At 41.5% G+C, this 21,620-nt stretch overlaps 1 protein-coding gene across 8 annotated transcripts in view; it reads left to right on the forward strand.

Moving 5' to 3' along the window:
• The first annotated feature begins 1,883 nt into the window (after positions 1–1,883).
• Positions 1,884–21,620, forward strand: part of KHDRBS1 (KH RNA binding domain containing, signal transduction associated 1) — a 31,270-nt gene continuing 11,533 nt past the window's right edge. For all 8 annotated transcript variants that reach the window (XM_081961764.1, XM_081961766.1, XM_081961768.1 and 5 more), the window contains exons 1-6: positions 1,884–2,417; positions 12,343–12,467; positions 13,510–13,626; positions 14,577–14,723; positions 19,255–19,388; positions 21,099–21,312. In XM_081961764.1, coding sequence (XP_081817890.1) covers positions 2,075–2,417; positions 12,343–12,467; positions 13,510–13,626; positions 14,577–14,723; positions 19,255–19,388; positions 21,099–21,312 — 1,080 coding nt within the window. In that variant the 5' untranslated portion in view covers positions 1,884–2,074. The remainder of the gene's footprint in view (positions 2,418–12,342; positions 12,468–13,509; positions 13,627–14,576; positions 14,724–19,254; positions 19,389–21,098; positions 21,313–21,620) is intronic.

The raw sequence follows: 21,620 nt of genomic DNA on the forward strand, positions 1-21,620 counted from the left end.
CATTTTCAGCCTCCAGCATAACTTTGCTGGCCAAAAACGGCAGGGTGCTGCAGGAGGACTCTGTCCCATTTTCTTGCTCCCACAGGCCCGCAGAGAAATCCAGTTTGACACCCCTGATCTAAAAGGAGGGTGTTAGGAAAAAATACTTCTCAGATTGGATGAGAAACCTCAAGAAAATCTCCAGCTGAGAACTAGACAGAAAAGATTTAAGAACACTCTAAAAGAAAGCTACTGCATATCACATCCATACAACAAACGCAGCCTTGCCTGCGCAAGCCAAATGTGCTTGCCAGGAAGAACTTCTTACGAGGATCATTAAAAGTCCCCCCAAGGCTCCCCAGCCTGTGAACCACAGCCTACTACTGGGCCGCAGACTAATTGCCACTGGGCTGCACAAGGGGCCAGTGAGTGTGCACACGGCCTCACTTGCGTCATTGCAGGCAGTCGCATCCACTTGTGCGAATGTTGCGAATGTCACATGCATGAGCTTGCCCCTCCCACAAAACCATCCCCTCTTCTTTCCCTCCTCCCTCACCAGAATTGGGGAACTCTGCTGTAGTCAACAGAGGTTAAGGGGAAATAGCCCAGATGGCCCCCATACTTTGGGAAATCCCCCCCCTTCCAGGGCATTTTAAATATCAGCCAAGATGTCCCTCTTGTGCCAAGCTTTTAATAGGTAGTCTACAAGTTATGATAGCAATTGGGACCCGGTTTACTGTCACTAAGCAATGTGGTCATATTATTTGCTGTTTAATAAAGATACTAGCATTTTAACATAGCACTCATGCCTCCTTTTGAAGTTCAGGAAACCATGTTTTTTTTTTAGCCAAAACCATGTACTTTGTGGTGAAAAAATAAATGGCCTTACGGTATACTGCTAGCCAACCAAGCAGAAGGAAATAAATTTAGCTTTCTCTTTTTTTTTGTTGACAATTTATTTTTATTTTCATACAAAGAACCATAAGTATACCATTACATCTTAACCAGCACTATTTTGTATTGTCCAATATTATATCAATTCCTCTTACCATCCACCCACAACTCTTCTGCTTTCCATACACCATATTGTATCCTATTCCACCACAGCCCTGCCTCGTCTCCCTCTCCTTTCTTCCCTACCTCCTTCCTTCCCTCTACGGTCCCCCTCTTCTCTACTTCCCCTTCCTCTCTTTTTTAAAAATAAATTTTAAACAGTTTTTCCACATCTTTAAGCCTCCATTATACGTTTTATCCATGTGTGTATCTTTATATATCTATATCTCTATTTTCACGTAGTTTTCATCAACTCATATGGCAATTTATACTTATATTCTTTCTATACATATTACTCTTTCAATGTACTTATTTCTATACATCCTATATCCTTCTATGTACATATATTTATCTTATATATTTCTCTCTCCTACTGTTTTCCTCCCTTTGGCTTCCCTCTCTCCCCCCTTTCCTCTCCCTTCCTTTTCTCCTCTCTCCCCATTTAGATAAATTTAGCTTTCTCAAAGGAAGCTTAAAAGGCCCGTCTCTGCACTACATCTCTGCTCTGCAATGTCTCATTTATCCCGAATAACATTCCCAAAGCGTCATTTGTGTTTTTCCTTGCAACGAGAACAGGGACAGTCCCGATCTCGCCCGATTCCGCCTCCCGCAAGAAACGCCGCTCAAAAGACCGGAGAGGCTACCAGAAGGCAAACCATGTGCTCCACCCCGACAAAGAGATCTCGCCAGGCCCTGGTGCGCATGTGCGTGGAGAAAAAAGGGATGTCGCTCTCTAGCTAAGACGGCGCCTGCGCGTCTGGGTCTGGAGGTGGGGGGTGTCTCGCTTTTCGGCCAAGCGGCCCTCCGGTGCGCCTGCGCGAAGGGCGCCTCGGCGAGTCCTGCGCAGGCGCTATCGGGCGTTGACTCGAGGAGCGGTTGGCGGCGGCCGTACTTGGCGCGCGGCGGAGAGAGAAAGGCCGGAAGCGCAAGCACGGGAGCCGCGTCCCCCCCCTCTTTCCGCTTCCCGCCCCGGTGGCCCCAGCGCTCCGTCGGCGTGGCAACCCTGTTCCCTCGCGCGCCTTTGCCGCTCCTTCGGCCGCGGATGCAGCGCCGCGAGGACCTCGCCGCCGCCGCGGCTCGCCTGGGCCGGCCGCCGGGCCCTGCCGGGGTGGCCCGGCTCCAGTCGCCTCAGGCGGCGTCTTCCCCACGGCGGCCGGCCCGAGGCGGCGGCGGGGGGGCGCGCGGGCCTCAGCCGCCGCCGCTCCTGCCGCCTTCGGCCACCAGCTCGGCCCCGCCGGCGCCCAGCGCGGCTCCCACCCCGCTGATGCCCGGCGCCGTCTCCGCGGCCAAGGCGGAGCCCGAGAACAAGTACTTGCCCGAGCTGATGGCCGAGAAGGACAGCCTGGACCCCTCCTTCACCCACGCTATGCAGCTGCTGCAAGCAGGTAAAAGCGGCGCCAGGCTCCTCTCCCTCGGGCGGAGATGCCTCGGGGGTGGGCGGAAGGGAGCCTCCCCCTCCCCAGACTGGCCCTGGGCCCCGGCTTCATCCCTTTGAGGCCTTCAAGAAGAGAGTGGACTGCCATTGGCCAGAAATAATGGGGTAGGGTCTCCTGCCTGAGCAGGGGGTTGGACTAGATGACCTTCAGAGGTCCCTTCCAGCTATTGTTTTAGGTTCTATGTTCTATGTCTCCTGCTTGAGGGGGAGTGGACTAGATGACCTTCAAAGATCCCTTTCAACTATTGTTTTAAGTTCTATGTCTCCTGCCTAAGGGGGTGGGGGTTGGACTAGATGACCTACAAGGTCCTTTCCCACTCTAATTAATCTGATCTGATGTGATCTTCCCCCCTTTGAGCTCCGTGTCTCTGGAGATTTTTCTCCATCGTCCAGGTTGTGGGGGAAAAAAGTTCCTTCGACTATATTGTGAATGGGCAATTTTTTCAACTGCCTTTCTTCCCTTAGAGCAGAGGTCTTCAAACTTGGCAACTTTAACAAAGATCTTCATATTCTCCGAAAGAAATCATCACCTTCTGAGGCCAAGGTCACCAAACTTGGCAACTTTAAGACTGGTGGACTTCAACTCCCAGAATTCTCCAGCTCAGCTATGCTGGCTGGAGAATTCTGGGAGTTGAAGTCTACCAATCTCAAAGTTGCCAAGTTTGGGGATACTTAAAAGAAGGGGATGACTCCTTTCGGAGAATATGAAGATGTTAGTGTTGATCTGTTACAATATTTCCATGCGGATGGACTCTCTTTCATTTGGAAACTGGATCCCCAGGCCATAGGGTCTTCCTCTCCCTGCATTTCCTTTGTGCTTTCCCCAGCATGTACTTTCTTTGGACCTTTTAGCTCCATGGTTGGAAGGCGGATTCCAGAGTCGTCGTCACCACGGGGTTGGGGACAGGCGTGGTATGGAGGGCAGGACTCTCTCCTCCACTCCCTTTCTGGTCAGGTTATCTGAAAGTGGTCTAAGAGGGCAGATCTCGGTTAATAAAACTGAATCCTCCGCCTGGCCCTTTCCCTTTTCAGAAAGATTTAGCCTTGGGCTGGCTTGAAAGTATGACAGATCATGCAAGGCTTTTTGTACCTCTTTTGACAATATTGCTTACTTAAAGCACCAGTGCCAATACAGATGGTGGTGTAGCTATAGTTGTGACATGCTGAGCGGATATTTTATCTATTTGTTTATATACATGGATTATTTTTCCTATAGGTAAGAAAAGTAGTTCTTTTTCACACATACATACCACGTGAAAATATTAAATACCTGTCAATGTGGTTTTAACATCAAGGATTCTTTTGTAGTTAGGAACAGCAATCAACAACTTAGGTTACATTTATTCTGGGTTGCTTATTTTTTTCTCTGTGCTTGATGCCTGAGATTCTTATGAAAATGAGTATTTTAAATAATAAAGCTCTGATTAAAATCCATTTGCTGATTACTTACAACACTGAATTCAATGAACATATAAGTTTGGAAGTATTGTGACTCATGTTTGCATACTAAAATTTAAGCTGCATATTTTGGTCACCAAATGTTCAGGTTTCCAGCCTTCAAATGTAATAAAGTATACTTGAACAAACCTCTGTTTGTGTGTTACAATGTAAATTTTTGTGGACTAGTTCACAAACAGATTTAGCAAAAGTCTGGTATCAAAAAGTATCAAATTGTGTATAATGACAATTTCAGCACTTCTATACCTATACTGATCACAGAAGATTTTAATGAGTGTTTTTCTGCACTCAAAAAACAAAAACATTCATTGGGATAAAAGATAATACCATAATGAATTGAGCACAGTAACCTTATGGTGCATCCAAAGCTCCGTTTGTGGCAAAAGGTTAATCTGGCTATTTTTCCAGAAAATTTTTACAACTGCTTCCATTACCAGATGCTGACTTTAATCTCTTCCAAACTGCTTTGCTAAAACCCTCCCACCAAAGTAGGATTGTACTGCAGATTTACTTAGGTGGTTTTGTAAATACAGCTAATGAGTTGATGTAGATGAAGAATGTCTTTTGTTCCTTTGGCCTCATTGTGAATAGGCTATTTTTAACTGCCTTTCTTCCCTTAGAAGAAGGCGATGACTCCTTTTGGAGAATATTAAGGTCTTAGTTTGATTTGTTACAATATTTCCATGCTGATTGCCCCTCTTTCAGTTGGAAATGGGATCCAGGCCATAGAGTCTTTCTCTTCCTGCATTTCCTTTGTGCTTTTCCAGCATATAATTTCTTTTGGAGCACTGCCATGGCACCATTTGTTTTTAGGAAAGATGTTTTTACCTGTTTTTTCCCAACACACTGTAATAGCAGTGGTATTATCTGTTCTGAAGAATTATAATAGTAACCCTAACGATTGGTACAGAAAAGCAGATGCTAATTATTTGTAAAACATTGATTTAAAAAGACAAAACTAAGAATCCCTTTATGTTTTAGAGAACATTATTTCAAAGGAGATTTTTCAGCATACCCTCTTCTCCTGCAGAGACAGACAGCATTGTAGTCTGTCTATGCCATTGGTATGCATATCTGCATTAATACTTGTTTCATGCTTCTGGAACCAACCAGAGTGGAAATGGCAGTCTTTGTCTCACTAGCACCCCCTTCCCCATTTTAATAGGATCTAATCGCAACAGTGCAGCTGTTGTGCTTTCAGGATCTTCTTACATCAAGTGAGTCTAACTGGCTGGAAATTAGCACTGTAGTCAGAACAAAGAACCAGGATTTGTTACTTGCTTTGCTTTTCATCCCTCAAGGTAGAAGTGTTCTTGCTCTGAGGACCAAGAAAACTACATGGAAATGAAATTTATTTCCTTTTCCAAACCAGTTGAAAGATCTGTAGTTTAATTTTGCTGGATGGCATCCTATTTATTTATTTTCAGTTTACGGTATGTTCTTACCGATAAGAAGCGTTTTACATATTCTTTTAATACAGGGTTTATGGAGGAAGTCAGCTACCTCACATCACTAAATTCCATTTGCTGAAACATAGATAGAAAACAATAGAAGAACTTATCCTAAATTATTGATTTCTACAATTAACTTCTGGACAATTATCCCTTTTCTATCAGTTGCTGCTTGTTCCCTGTTGTCTTCTGGGTTGCTAGACTGCAGAATATAGCAATGTCAGAATAATTCCCATCTCTGAGTTTCATGTCCGCTTTAAGGCTTGTTGCCTTTGACACATTTCTTTCTTTCTGAAGAATTGAAAATAAGTGCTTACTTTTCTGAAACCAGAAAGCCTTCTTTATGTAAAAACACCAACTTTTGATGCTTAGAGAAAGCAATACTTGCAAGGGCAAAGTTGTTTATTCCTCAAAGGAATAAATGTGTCAAAGGCAACAAACTTTAAAGTGGGAAGTTAAATTCTGCCAGTTAAATTCCATTTCCACCAATAATAGAGAGCCTTGCTGAGTATAGTTTTACCTTGTTTTATCCTGTTTATTTGGCCACATCAAACAGGCGTTTCAACTCTTTATTTCCTTGTGACCCTGTTTTTGGACTTTGCCCTCTCTTTGAATGCTTTCTGCCCAAATGTTTCCCTGTATGTAAGATCCACATCAAGAGAGGGCAGCTTACCCAGCCACTGGGCTGAATTGGTAAACATGTATGTCAGGGAATGGATGCTTCTCTTTCTTTTTCTTTCATACATTACTTGTACAGTATTTCTCTTTGATAAATAGTTCTCACTACTAGTTCCTGTACACCAGGGACAAGCAAAAACCCCATCTGTGGGATGCAGGCAGCACACAAAATCTTGCCTTCAGAAATCGTGGGCATTTCATCACTGGAAGTTTTCGGGAAGAGACTAGACCTGTGATGGCGAACCTATGGCACGCATGTCAGAGGTGGCACACAGAGCCCTCTCTGTGTGCATGTACCATTGCCCCAGCTCAGCTTTCTGAAGCCCCCAGCTTTCTGACGTGCACATGTGCACCGGCCAACTGGTCGTTGAGTTTCCAAGGGGCGCATGCATGTCGGCAAGCTGGTCATCGGGTTTCCAAGGTGTACATGCACAACGGCTAGCTGGTCGTTGGGTTTCTGGCTTTGTGCCAAATAGGTTCGCCATCCCTGGACTAGACAGTCATTTGTCTAAAATGTTATAGGTTCTCCTGCTTGAGCAGGGGGCTGGACTAGAAGGTCCCTTCTAGCTCTGTTCTCTTCTGTTCTTCTCTTCTCTACTCTACTCACCACGCCCTCTCTGGTCTGGGGGAAAAACCTTTCTCCATAGAACCAGTTCCTGGTGTGCAAAAGTTTGGGGCAGCTGCTGTATAGCAACTAATATTTAAAGCAGCTTCTGCTAATACTATTGAAGGGTTTTTAAAAGATTAATTGCTATGTGATTTTTTTTTTCATGGGGAAACTGGGACAGTGGAGAGACGGGTTTTCTGTTGCAGGCATACCAGGCTTCCCCTCCATAGCATTTAGGGTTAAAAATAGCCCTATTACATCAACAGAGGCTATATTAAAGAATTGCTGATGGTTGAACACAGAAGGTTTTCCCTTTTCTAGCTGAGTTGAGATGTGAAATTTGGAAGAAAAAATGGTAGCCTTGCTTATTTCTGAAGAATTGGAAATAAGGGCTTATTTTTTATTACTTGATGCTTTTTATTCATTTCATTTCATTTATCCCCCAGAGGAACTCGTCTTTGACCTTGAGCTCTCTTGTTGACTTTGGTAAAAGTTGCTTTTCCTTTAGGCATCAGAATGCAAAAATGTGAACAACATTTTTATTATTACAGTGATTAGAAGCAAAAAAAATCCCCCCCCCTTTTTTTTTTGCTCGGACTAACAAAATTCATTTAAAGCATTTAGTACTGAAAGGAATTCCTCCTCTTCACCCTTTTTGAATTCCATAAATTCCAGAAAAAGATAAAGCTGTGCAAAGGAGCCAAAAGGAAGCATTTGGTTGAAAAATAGGGCTTTAAAACTCAACATGCTGTAATACATGTTGTGTATTATATACAGTTAAGCAAATTACAATTGAATTCTTAGAAATTCTTAATACATTTGTAGTGATATGGCTCATTCAAATATGCACTAGAATTTAATATATGAGCTATGAAGTTTTGATCCAATCAAAATTCTTGTTATCTATACCAGAGGTTCCCAAACTTGGCAACTTTAAGACTTGTGGACTTCAACTCCCAGAATTCTCCAGCCAGCTATTCCCAGAGAATTCTGGAAGTTGAAGTCCACAAATCTTAAAGTTGCCAATTTGGGGACCTCTGATTTATACAATGTAACCTTCCTTTGCCCTTCCCCTCTGTTTTTCCTCCTTCCAGCCTCCCAGTTCATAGATTGTTTTTTTCAGATTTCTTACCTCTAGATCAGTGTTTCTCAAACTTGGCGACTTTAAGTCCTGTGGACTTCAACTCCCAGAATCCCCCAGCCAGCATAGCTGGCTGGGGAATTCTGGGAGTTGAAGTCCACAGGACTTAAAGTCGCCAAGTTTGAGAAACACTGCTCTAGATAATTCTGAGTTGGTTTGTGTCTTGCATATCAGTGTGACAACAACTCAAAATCTGCTGGTTGAATTAGCCTTTATGCATAATCTTCCTGGAGCATGGATAAATGGGCTATGAGAAAGGATGTTTTTATTACCACAGGCAGATTCGGAGGTTCTCTGATGCCTAACTGGTGAAAACTATTCTGTCAGACCCTCTGCCTAGCTGGATAAATTTTGCTTATATATAATTTTTATCTGCTCAACATTTTTCCTCTCATATGCTTTTTTCCCTAAGCATTGTTGCTTTATTGTGATGTGGTTTAAGCCACTTTGAATGATGGGTAGGTGTTGGAAGAAATATACAGTACTTCGGCATATAAATCAATAAATGTAGATCCAGGCTTATCTCCAATTTTATTTTCCCTGAATATAATTACAATGATAGATAAATTGACAGCTTCCCTCACAAACTCTGGACTTCAAGTTCTCTACGGAGCTTTGACATCATACCAAATAACAGCAAAAATCAATACAAATATTTTCATAAGTTGTCTCATGTCAAAGGGTCAGGTTTACTATATGATTTAATCTATTTTTAATCTATTGAATCAAGGGGTTTTATGAGCCAAACTTTAGCAAGCTTTGAAAGCACAGTAACATAAAAAAGTATTATTGCAAAACAAAATCCAAATTAAAAAACTTACCAACGCTCCCATGCTATCTCATATATATTTACTAAAGATCTGTGCAAAGCTTTCAAAACAGGTGCTTGGAGTGCTAATCATTTAAGGCTTTTTCATTATTTGCAACACTCAGAGCTACTTCAAGCTGATTTTAACTGTCTCCATGTTTATGTGCACACAAAGCCACTTTGTTCCACACTAATGCTAAGTGAATACACTTTTTTTGTATGCATGTAATCCCATTATATTTCTTTGAAATGATTCACAGTTGGCTGTTAGGATTTGCTCAATCTAGCAAATAGTTTTTATTTCTTTCATTAACACTGGTGTCTAGAAGTTTCTAGTCTTTTCTACTGCTATGTGAATGCTTTGCATGACAGCCGTATATATTCTAGAGTGAGTGAATAGGACTTGAAATGTAACACTGAATGTTTTATTCTTTCAAACAGGAAACAGAATATTGTACCTTTTAAAAAAAAGGTATTGATTTTAAACATGTGTTTTTAGTAATAAATTGAAGATTGGATTAGGATTTTTTGTTCTTGGCAAAACATGTCAGTGCAATATTTTCCTTATTTGGGTGTTTTCTTCAACCAATACTTCATGTCCTCAACATCTCTTAAATTAACAATTTACAAATTGTTGATTCAAACCACTGATAATACAGTTTTGATTTTTTTGGCTATAAGTAGATCATGGTGTGTGAATATTCATATGGAATATTTGTTAATAATAATAATAATAAAATTTATTTCTTAGCCGCACCCTCTCCCGAAGGACTCGGGGCGGCGTACAATAAAAAACACATAAAATACAATAAGGACAATACACACACAAAATAAGCGAATACGTGTACATGGAGGAGGTAGGCAGATGAATAAAGACAATTAAAAACACAATTTAAATCCCCTAATAAAATTCCAAAAACCACAAAATTAAAAAACCCGTCAGGAGCAGTGTGAACGAACTATGGTTGAGCCAGGCCAGCTACTTGGAATAGGTGGGTCTTGAGCTTTATCCGGAAGGCGCGGAGGTCAGAGGTGGTCCTAATATCCGGGGGAAGGTCATTCCACAGGGCTGGGCCCGCTACAGAGAAGGCTCTGCTCCTAGACGCCGCCCCCCGACATTGTCTGGTGGATGGCACCTGGAGGAGTCCCTCTCTGTGCGAGCGAATTGGTCGCAGGGATGTATGGGGCAGAATACGATCCCGCAAGTAGCTAGGTCCTGAGCCATGGAGCGCTTTAAAGATCGTTATCAAGACCTTGAAACGCACCCGGTAGACCACAGGGAGCCAGTGCAGCTCGCGCAGGAAAGGTGTCACATGGGAGTACCTTGTACTCCCCATAATTACCCGCGCGGCCGCGTTCTGGACCAACTGTAGTCTCCGAGTGCATTTCAAGGGAAGCCCCATGTAGAGAGCGTTACAGTAGTCCAGGCGAGACGTCACCAGCGCATGAGTGACTGTGCGCAAGGCATCCCGGTCCAATAGGGGGCGCAATTGGCGCACCAGGCGAACCTGGTGGAACGCCCCCCCTTGCCACGGCCGTCACATGGTCATCCATGGACAGCCGAGCATCCAGGAGGATGCCCAAATTGCGCGCCCGCTCCACGGGGGCCAGTTGTACGCCCCCGATGGCCAGAGATGGAATTAACTGGTTGAACCGGGGCGCCGGAACCCACAGCCACTCCGTCTTGGAGGGGTTGAGCTTGAGTCGGTTGTCATCCATCCAGACCCGTACGGCTTCCACACACCGGGACATCACTTCGACGGCCTCGTTGGGGTGGTTCGGGGTGGAAATGTACAGCTGCGTACAGCTGTTAAATAAAATATCCATTATCCAACAGGCATCAACAATAAATCAATTCATTCATTCATTCATTCATTCATTTCCTGTCTGTATTTTATAATAAATAACTCAATTCAACATGGTAAACTTATATAAAAGTCTTCCCTCCTCCTATTTTCCCCAACAAAACCCCATGAGGGTTGTCATCCAGCTGGCTTTCATGCTTAAATCAGGACTCGAACTCATGGTCTCCTGGCCTTTAGCCTGGTGCCTTAACCGTTAAACCAAATTAGCTCTCTGGTCTCTTATTCCTTGCCTGTTTCTATGGTAAACCCAGCTTTAATACTGGTGATTTATCTTTCCATGCAGAGCTTTAATGTGCTTTGGAAGATCTTGAGCATTACTGCTAGCAGGCAAAATTAAGACTACTGTATTATGTGGTCATTGCACTCCCTGTTAAGTCTCCTTTCTTTGAAATTGGTATGATTGTCCACTCATTCTCTAGTTTTTCCGGCATATATATTCCATCAATTCTTATAGCCTTTCACTTGGTAATGATTACTGATTACTGATCTAACCATGTTCTGGTATTAGTTTATGTGCTAGCAAATCATTGTTGATTCTTAGCGGCCTACATAGTAGCAATCATTCCTGTCTCCAGTCCAAAACAGTATATCTTGCTTGCCAGTCCTGCCTATTTCAGATTGATCTCTTTTTCTACTTCGGCGGTTGGATAAGTTTGGATGCCCATCACATTAAAATGTTGTCTACAAAGTCTAGTTGATATTTTGGTTACTTTGTGCCCATTAGTGTTTGCTATATGTTTCCTTATTATAAAAATAATTTCTTTTTTGTTTTTCATGTCCTGAGTGGTAACCAGTAGGTTCATACTGACTGAAAATATTCACTTCCAGATCTCTTTGATTTTGATAAATAACTTTGATAAGTTATTTACTGTGTTTCCCCCCAAATATGGCAGGGTCTTATTTTCTTTTTACCTACAAAATATGGTTTGGGCTTTATTATGGGGAGGAGAGTTTATTGTTTTGGGGTTGCTGGGCGGCTGCTCTCTTGCGAGCGGGTTCCCAAGGAGCCGGGCACAGCCTCATGGGCGAATGGCTATGTTGCGCTATCGCAGCAGCGCAACACAACAGCCATGAAGCGACCACACTCACGAGCAGCCACCCGGCAAACCCCCTTTACAGCCGGGCACAGCGCCATTCACTGACCTAGGGGTATCATCAAGCTGCGTGAGCGCCTATTCGCCGCCGCCCGGTTCCTGCGGCTTGGCGCCTTTCAAATGCCAGTGAATGGTGCTCTGCATGGCTGGAGAGGGGGATTGCGCGAGCGGCTGCTCCGCTCTCACTCTCGCGCCTCCCAGCCTCATGATGCATGTCCCAGCTCTCATTACGGAGCCAGGGCACCTCCGGCGCCGCCATCCCAGCCTGGCTTTTTCTGTGGCTTCCAACCCGAGTCTTTCGGCAGTGGCTGCTCTGGGCGCACGCTCTATGGTTGTGGGTCAGCTGCCTGCAGAGCGTACAACCTTTGCTTTAGTTGGGCAGCCGAGGTGACCTTCCTATCTTGGATGGCACTGCTGGGAATATATGTACTTCACTCATCCTTAATATGAATTATGTGTTTTTTCACAATAATTACATCAAGTGAAATTAAGAAGGATTTACTAAGTTTCTTTTTTGGGTGGAATTTCTGTGGTAAAATATATATTATCTAATTCCAGATAACACCTATTTTGAGAAATGATGTACCCTTTAAACCATGGTTGTCTAACTAATCTTTTGGCTCATCTGAGCCACATTGAATGAAGAGGAATTGTCTTGGGAAGCCTATAAAATGTATAATGTAGCTAATGTATATAAATAACAAATTTTTCATAAATCATGCATTTCATTTAGATAATAGAAGTCAATTGACAACTGGTTTGTCTTTTTTTAGAAATCGACAAAATTCAAAAGGGTGAATCAAAGAAGGATGAAGAAGAGACCTACCTGGACTTGTTTTCTCATAAAAACATGAAATTGAAGGAACGAGTTCTTATACCGGTCAAGCAGTATCCTAAGGTGAGATACCTTTAACATCTGGAAAAGGATTTAGATTCACTTTTACAAAACTGTAACAGTTTTATTAGCATAAAACTCTTGGGAACCAGATATTTCTCAGATATGTTGGACCGTCAATCTATATTTGTCACATAAAGTGAAGCCTCAGAAATTAAATTTCAAAGGTAAAAAAAAAAAGTGGGCAGAGGAGTAGGGAAGGAAGCTGGCATCAGCATCCATTCCTGCAGTGACCTGAATACATGACTGGTAGAATCCAGTAAGGGCAAGTGTCTGAAAGGATGAAAAGAAGAGACAATGACAATCCAAAATACGCATAGGCTAGAAGCGGGGGGGGGGGGGGAGGGAGAGCAAATGGGCACCAAAATAATGGAGATGGAAGAAAATATAGGTAACCAGGAAAAATGATGAAGATGGTATGAAAGGTACGAGGTATGTAGCTTTTCAATATGTAACTCACAAGCAAATGCTACCGTTACTGATCATCTAATTGTGACCTGAACCTGAGTTTGGTTCTATTCTTTTACGTCTTAATATAGGTTTGGTAGGGAAAATAACTAATGCAGCAGATGGTAATTTGGAAGGTAATTTAATAAGTAAAGAGCCGCTGTGGCACAGTGGTTAGAATGCAGTACTGCAGGCTACTTCTGCTGACTGCCGGCTGCCAACTGCCAACAGTTTGATTCTCACTGGCTCAAGGTTGACTCAGCCTTCCATCCTTCCAAGGTCAGTAAAATGAGGACCCAGATTGTTGGGGGCATTATGCTGAGTCTGTAAACCCCTTAGAGAGGGATATAAAGCACTGCGAAGCGGTATACAAGTGCTATTGCTGAATGATGTGCTCAGAATTGAAGCAGAATTCTCCTATAATGTAATAATGAAGTTACTCTGCAGAATTGTCTTGTTGCTTTACAGTCTATATCAAAATTCAGAATGTTGTTTTCCTTTTTGGTTGGAATACCGAAGTCAGCACAGTTGCTACTTAAATAAGAAAGTTTTGCTGCCCACTGTCATGTCAACTGAGGAAAGTTATCTTTTCTTTCAGTTCAATTTTGTTGGGAAGATACTGGGCCCCCAAGGCAACACCATCAAGCGATTACAGGAGGAAACTGGAGCAAAGATTTCTGTCCTAGGGAAGGGATCAATGAGAGACAAGGCAAAGGTAGGACTCCCTGGACAAAATTTGGAGCATCTACTGCAGCATTTACTATCTGTCACCTTTTGTTACCTGCAGATTGACACAGTAGCTGAAGACTAAAGATATTTCCTGAAGTTAAATGAATCGTCTTGAGAGAGTTCTACCCTCAGCTCCAACTTTGCATGTGACTTAGCTCTGAACTGATGTTCAATCCTCAATGGCTTTCCCGGATTTCCACCTCATGAAAATATTTTTTCTGTCTGCACATTGCATGATGCAGGGTCTACAAATGGATTAGCGGATTATAAAATGCTTGTTTGGAAAAATAGTTTCTGAACTTTGTTTCCACAGAAATTAAGAAAATGAGTTATAATTTCAAGATTGTTGCCTCCAAATTTAAAAATCCTCAGGCAGCCCCAATATTTTGCAGTACTACAAGTGATCTGGGCAATAATCCTATTCAGGCTTTTACTACCAATGGACCTGAAACACATGAAGTGGCCAGTAGGAATATGGAAGGACTAACCTCACCCCCTCAATGCCATCTACCTCTCCTACCCCCAAAATACATAATTAGTATCAGTCTGAAGTAGGATCTTATCCTTGCAGAAGGCATCCAAATTAATTAGGATTCCTGTCTCAATGAATTCTGTGTTCTGACTGCCAGTTTGTAATGATCAAGAGTGAGGCCACCAGGCATATCAGTGTTACAGAAATTAGAAGAACTGAAAGATTCAAGGATTATCATGATCTTTCTAGCTGTACTGCATCTAACCTTCAAGGATCTCTTTTGACCTCAAGTAGCCTTGCAATGAGAAAATAATGATGGCCAAATTCTGTCTCTTTAATTTTAAGAGATAGTACAGTCCTAATTCTCCAGAGTAGCATAAGTCTTTATCTTGTGCTTGATGGATAAACATTAAGAAAGGAAAGGAGTATAATTAAAATTAATTATAATTTATTTTTGTCTTCAGGAGGAAGAATTGCGCAAAGGAGGTGATCCAAAGTATGCTCACTTAAACATGGATCTACATGTTTTCATTGAGGTCTTTGGCCCTCCTTGTGAGGCTTATGCTCTTATGGCCCATGCTATGGAAGAAGTTAAGAAGTTTCTCGTTCCGGTATGTAACAGTTACCACCACCCCTCCAAATGCATGAAGACATATTGGTACATATGACCACAATTGGCTTATGACACCACTTCCTATTCTGTCAATGAGTCATCAAATCATTTGAGCAAAACATCACCTGACTATGACTTGCAATTTTACTTTTGTGTTCTCCATTAATTTTGTTTGTCAGAAGCCAATTGTGACAACCACAGGACACTGCAACATAAATGTCATAAATGTGAGGATTGGTCACAAAACTGTTTTTAACAACATCATAACTTTGAACCGCTGCTAATGAGGCAGTCAGTAAGCGAGGACTACCTGTATTTGCTATCTTAGTTTTCTATGTCTGTTCAATCTTGGGAATTAATTGGAGTTAGCCCAGCTGTTGTTCCTTCAGACATTTTTTAGAGAAATGGCCTCTGGGCATCCAAAGACCCAAGAATTTGAAATGTTTCAGAAAAAATAGTTGAATTCCAGAATTAACATATTGGTAGTAAACATCTTAATGAAATAGAGTAATTCAGAATGTTTGAATCGGAGACCAGGAAATATCAGAGCTGTAGCTTGACAGGGAAGGGATTTATCATAGGAAAAAGGAATGGTGAAACATTTCTGTGTTGTCTTGAAGGACAGTTGATGTGTCTCTTCTAAAAATTCAGTTCCTCATTACGAAGTACAATCTTACTTTGGAAGTGTTGGTGACTTACCAGCAAAGGATCCTGGAAGAAGTAGACTGTCTGGTTCCCTTGCTGTCAGGGTTCAGAGCTAGGGATGGTGACTGAAACTGCATCACTCATTTTTATGAATGAATGCTTGATACTACACACACACACACACACACACACACACACACACACACCACACACACCATGTTATTGCAGCTTCCTGGACCACTTTTGAGTGTTCTGACTCAGACTTCCTTAAAAAGCATGAACCAGCACAACCTCTTATTTACACTACTGTGAATTCCTTTCATTCACAGTCAGCAAGGCTTAGCAAACAGTCTTTCAGAGGAAGAGTTATCAACATGAACCTTATCTCACTTGAAGAGCTGCCAGATAACTAGTTTCTAAATGCAGGGCAAGGCAACACTTGGAACAGAGTCTCTTAAAGTTACACGCAGAACTTTCCACTCTTGAAACATGAAGGAACAAATTGTTTCCTGCAAAAGGCAACTCCCCATTTGCTCCTCTTGTTTCCTATGGTCCAATCACCTTCCACCTGTGATTTTATTCCCAAGTCGACCCTGCTTTCTTAGTTGTTCTTGTCTTCTGGCAGCTCTGTGCATGCACACACTGGGAACAGGCTCCAGCTGTTCATCTGCCTCACTGCTGTCTAGCTCCCTCTCTGCCTCTGACGCAGAGACCTCCTCTGAGCTTTTCTCAGCCCCCAGGACTGGCCCATGTTCCTCCCCAACCTCGTCACTGGGCCACAACAGTGAGATAAGTCCTATTAGGTAGAGAGATGAAAAAAGAGCCCTTGACCACTCCTATCTAGTAAGTCAGATGTTCAGCACCTATATGAGATGAGTCATCTTCCAATTCAAAATGAGAGATGCTGTTGATATCAAGTTGATAACCAAAGAAAAGTTTTGGTGGGCAACTGAATCAGGTTAAATCCCAGTAAAACTGTCATTCATTTATAATTTTCCAATTCCAACTTCATTCTTGATGGAATTGCTCTCTCCTAAAAGCCTACCAAAGGCTGGTGTGCCAGATATCTCCATTCCTATAGATGCTATAACATCAGTCATTTCAACCTTTTGTCATCTGACACTTGGATTAGTGTAATGTTAATTGTGAGCCCATTCGGTGTGGTGATTGAAAGCACCAGAACATAAACTCGGATGCCATGAGTTTAGTCTTGCCTTCAGCAGCTGAGTGACTTTGAGCCAATCCTTGTCTCAGTTCTTGGAAGAAGACAATGGCAAACCATTTCCAAAAATTTTGCCAAGAAAAGTCACTAGGAGTTAACACTGACTCAAGGGCACAACCTACCCACCTTCCTCTGCCTATGCATAAATTACAAATGGTTTGCAAGACAACTGCCTGCTTGTTGACTGGGCCTGGCCATTGACAGAATAACCTCCCTTTCATAAGAACTGCCTTGATCACCAGTAGATTTCCTTTATGGTGCAGTCCTTATTATCTATGGGTCATCTTTTCCAACTGGGATCTCTGCTCTCTTTATTCTACCTGGCAAGGTGCACAATTCTTTCTTCCAAGGTGTCAGGAGGATGGTGTTTTCTTGAATGCCAAGACTTGATGCAATAGAGAGAAAAAAGATAAAAATAACAGAGGAGGCTCTAAGTCAAGTAAGAAAAATATCTAAAGATATAAAAAGTGGCTTTCAATATTCTTCACAGCAGTTGTAAATACAATTGTTTGTTTATATTAAATTTATATGCCATCTATTTCACAGTCAAGTTCTGGGTGCTTACAGTATCATGCAAAAATATAGGCTGTTAAAACTTAGAAACATTAAAATATTAAGCATTAAAATTAGAAAAAATTAACAATAAATAAAATAGTATCAATGAACAAAATGACTATATTTTAAACTTTCCCTTTAAAGTAACATGATTCTCTTCTTCCTATAAATTATCCTATCTAATCATTAAATCATAATTGTTGATTGCTTTCATTTTTATACACAGTCCATAAGGAGTTTCCAGTCATCAAAATAAATGTATATTGTTTCTTTCTCATCAAGGCCATCTTGTCCATCTCAGCAAGCTCTGTCAATTTCTCCAACCATTCCTCCACAGTGCATAGTGCAGAATCTTTTCATCTTTCTTAAATTTTCATATTCTTTCTTTATTCTTGCAAATCCGTCTTCCTTTTCTTTTTAAAAAACATTTAAACTATTGGCAACCATTACGCTCACTTTCTTACCAAGTTCGTCAAATATTTTCTGCAATACACTTTGTCAAATGCTCTAATCTGTTTTCGTGAACCTGTTTTACTATATACCAACCTTGCAGCTTTTCTTGTTGCCGTTATGAGAAAGTTAAAGTACATCATTGTGGTGGAATGTAGTTTGGAATCCCAGGAGGGAGTGGTTCTTTTACAGAGGACATAGAGGCAACAGAGTTTGGAAATTCTAATAGGGAGGAACAGGATTAAGATGGCCCTTCCCCAACGGTTCTGTCAACAGTTAACTATAGTTATTTAGCGAATGGTTTAATCTGGCAAGATTCTACCTATAAGTGAACAATAAACTACTCAGAAGTAACTCCACATGTTGTTCTTGGGGCCTGACACTCATTTGCTGGAATGAAAATAAAAAGGAAGCTTCTCCTTCTCTGGTTAGCTTTTCTCTCTCTAACACTTTAGTTCCAATTAGGCTGTATAGTTATTGTCACTCAGTCTGGCTTGTATTACCAGTATCTTATTTTATAAAAGCCACCAATTTTTTACTCTCCTTAAAAATAAATAATCAGCATCCTCAAAAAGATCTGGTCTGTTGGTGCAGCCTTTCTGGACATACGATGCAAAACCCTCATTTTTTAAAGTACTTTTGCATATAATTTGCAATCTAAGATAGGTATTCTGAATGGCAGGAAGAACAAAACTGCTTGCAATTAAGGGAGGGGAAATGCTATCATAAAGCATTTTAATTTAAAAGCAAAATGCTTAACAAGATTGTGATTCAAGAAAGTTTTAAACAGATAAAGGAGACAATAATTTTAAAAAATAGAAATGTATTTTTTGTAACAGAACGCCTTTGAAAATAATAAAATTAATCAGTTTTCTTCTTTTTTAAAAAAATAATACCAATACCAAAAACTACCACTTCCAGTTGAGCTCAGTTCCTGGTGACTTTATTGAAAGGTCTTTGTAAATTTATTTATTTATTTATTCCATGTAATATATAAGCTGTCCCAACAACAGACTGACTACCCTACAATAATCAATATAAAGCAAATTGTAAAAACTTGATTTGGAGGCAGCATTCTAATTTAGTTTTTATTATTGCTTTAGTACGTTTAATAAAAATTATATTAGCAAATTAGGGAAACTATAAAAACTAAAATTATCAATTCTGTTTTCAACTATGGAAAATTTCATAGAGTTGAGACAATTGGACACTGGAATAAAGAATCGCTTGAGACTGGTTGTCTTGTTGTGTTTGTGTATTGTGTTTGAGTTATATGGCTTCCCATCTCACCGTAGTGACTCCGCTTACAGCAGATTGCTTGAAGCAGTTTATGCACCCCCAAAGGGAAGAAAGGTAAAAGTATACAGCAGAGACAGAAGTGAAAGAAGCAAGTTAGATTTACTGGTGGGCATTTGTTCTTTGTCTAAAAACTTTGCCTTGTCTCCAGTAAGTAGAAATAATGAGTTTGAACTAAAACAAGTTGTGAAAGCATCAAAGGGATAGCAAACATAGAAATTCGGAAGAGACAAAGAATGTTTGCAAAAACATGACATGCTTCTGTTTTGCAAACAGAATCTGCTGCTGACTGCACAAAAATGGTCTTTCAAATTAAAATACTCCTATCAAATAGAAATGAATTCTCTTTTTTTCTACATAGGATATGATGGATGATATCTGCCAGGAACAATTTTTGGAATTGTCCTATCTCAATGGGGTGCCAGAACCAACACGTGGTCGGGGAATCTCTGTCCGTGGAAGGGGAGCAGTTCCCCCACCCCCACCTGTTCCTAGGTAAATGAACATATTAATGGATAATTAATTTAAAATGATTAAGCATTAATATAGGACTTAGGTTTGAGAAAATGAACAAATGCCATTAAATAATAAGAGTATTTTTTAGTATATTTGGGAGAGTTACATCTGTGGTATGATGCAGTCCTGATAAAAAAGTGAGAAACAATATAAAAGTTCAGTTTCCTTTAGACAGCAAATTTGGAATGTTGGTTTAATACAGTATATTTAACTTGCTCTGGAACTTCATACATAATTACAGGAGAATGCCGTTATTTTTCCAACAGACTTCTTGCCATTCTTGTCTCTTTATTGTAGACCAGTTTTCATTATACCCACCCATATAGTTGTATATTTTGCAGTGAGCAAGGATGATTTTTGTCTAAAATGTCTCCAATGTCAGGCTACCTATCCAGTTTCCAAATTGAATTGAGATGGGCATATCTTTCACTATTTTGGGGATAGATTTAAGCGTTTTGTACAGCTGGCTTTTAAACATTTTAAAATAGCAATATTCCTTTAGTTCAGTATTTCCCAACTCTGGCCATTTCCAGGTGAAGTGACACACTAGCTATAGAAGTCTGGGCTCAAGAGCCCAGAATGCTGCAACCAATGTGTCCATTCACACTTCTGGGAGTTGAAGTCCACAAACGTGGAAGTTGCCATGATTAAGAAACACTGCTTAAGCCACTTTAACTTTCACTGTCCTATACACTTTTTAATCTGCCTCATGTCTTCGAGGGCCCCTTGGTAGATTTTCCTTACATTTTGAAAATGCTGGCTTTACAATTTAAAAAGTCCCAATTGATTCAGAGATTGAATCTTGGGAATTGCATCTTGGAAAATAAACTTTTCTGTAAAATTCCTCTCTGCCCCTTTAGGTGATAGAAACTGAGTAAGGCGTTTTGCTACCATGTTTTCCCGAAAATAAGACAGGGTCTTATTTGGCGATTTTCCTAGGTCAGTGAATGGTGCTGTGCCCGGCTGCAAAGGGGATTTGCCAGGTGGCTGCTTGTGAGTGTGGTCGCTTCATGGCTGTTGTGTTGTGCTTCTGCAACAGCGCAACACAGCCATTCACCCATGAGGCTGTGCCCAGCTCTTTGGGAGCCTGCTCGCAAGAGAGCAGCCGCCCGGCAACCAACCTCTTCAGCTGGGCACAGCGCTGCTCACCAACCTAGTGGTATCCCGAACGTGCCAAGCAACACGATTACTTTTGCCTGCTCCCCCCCCCCCCCCCCGGGTTCCCACAGCTTGGCACCTTTGGGACACCGCTAGGTTGTGGAGCGGCGCTCTGCCTGGCTGAAGGTGGGGGATTGTCCAGGGGGCTTATTTGCGGGGGAGGGCTTATATTTTTGCCCACCAGAAAAATGTGGCATGGCCTTATTATTAGGACATGTTGTATTTTCGGGGAATCACGTTAGCAAGTAAATACTACTCCCTCTTTCTTATCCATATTTTCTGATAAAATAATAAAATACCTATAGTCTCATTTAGAGGTTTCAGACTCTTCTTAGTGCTAGAATGAACTTATATTTGAACTGACTTTGATAGGTACTTAACCTTATTTAGACTGGGTTTCCAATTTGGTCATTTCTTTCTCTGCTTTATGAAGATAAATCATTTTTATCTCAGGTAGTTTTCCTAAGAAGCAATAGATCAGCCTTCCTATACTGACCACCCGTATCTCTTTTTTCTGCCTTGTCTGAACAGAGGACGCGGTGTGGGCCCTCCGCCACCGCCTCCCCGTGGAGCCCTTGTACGGGGTGCCCCAGTGAGGGGCGCAATTGCAAGAGGAGCAGCTGTGACCCGCGGAGTCCCTCCTCTCCCAGCAGTGAGAGGGGCCCCTGCCTCAAGAGCTCGTGCAGCTGGCATTCAAAGAATACCACTCCCCCCTCCTCCTGCACCAGAGACCTACGAAGATTATGTAAGAAATATTAAACATTGCACGCTTGGTGGATTGAGAGCATCTCAGAAACATGGGACCCCTAATTGTTTTGGATTGCATTTTGGGGAGCATGTTGTAGATAATCAGAAATAGTTGCTACATAGAAATAGTTGTTAGGAAATAGTTACAACTATACCATGTAATTTTAACCCTAACCTTCAATTATTTTCATGATCAGTTCTGGATGATTTGCTTGAAAAAGCAAAAAGAATTCTGTTCCACAGAAAATTCATATGAGCTAAATCATCTTCCCAGATGAAGGCTTACAAGGGATTTCCTGCCTGATG

This window comes from Natrix helvetica (genome assembly GCF_964273705.1).
Source record: "Natrix helvetica genome assembly, chromosome: 9".
In the NCBI taxonomy this organism is placed as follows: domain Eukaryota; kingdom Metazoa; phylum Chordata; class Lepidosauria; order Squamata; family Natricidae; genus Natrix; species Natrix helvetica.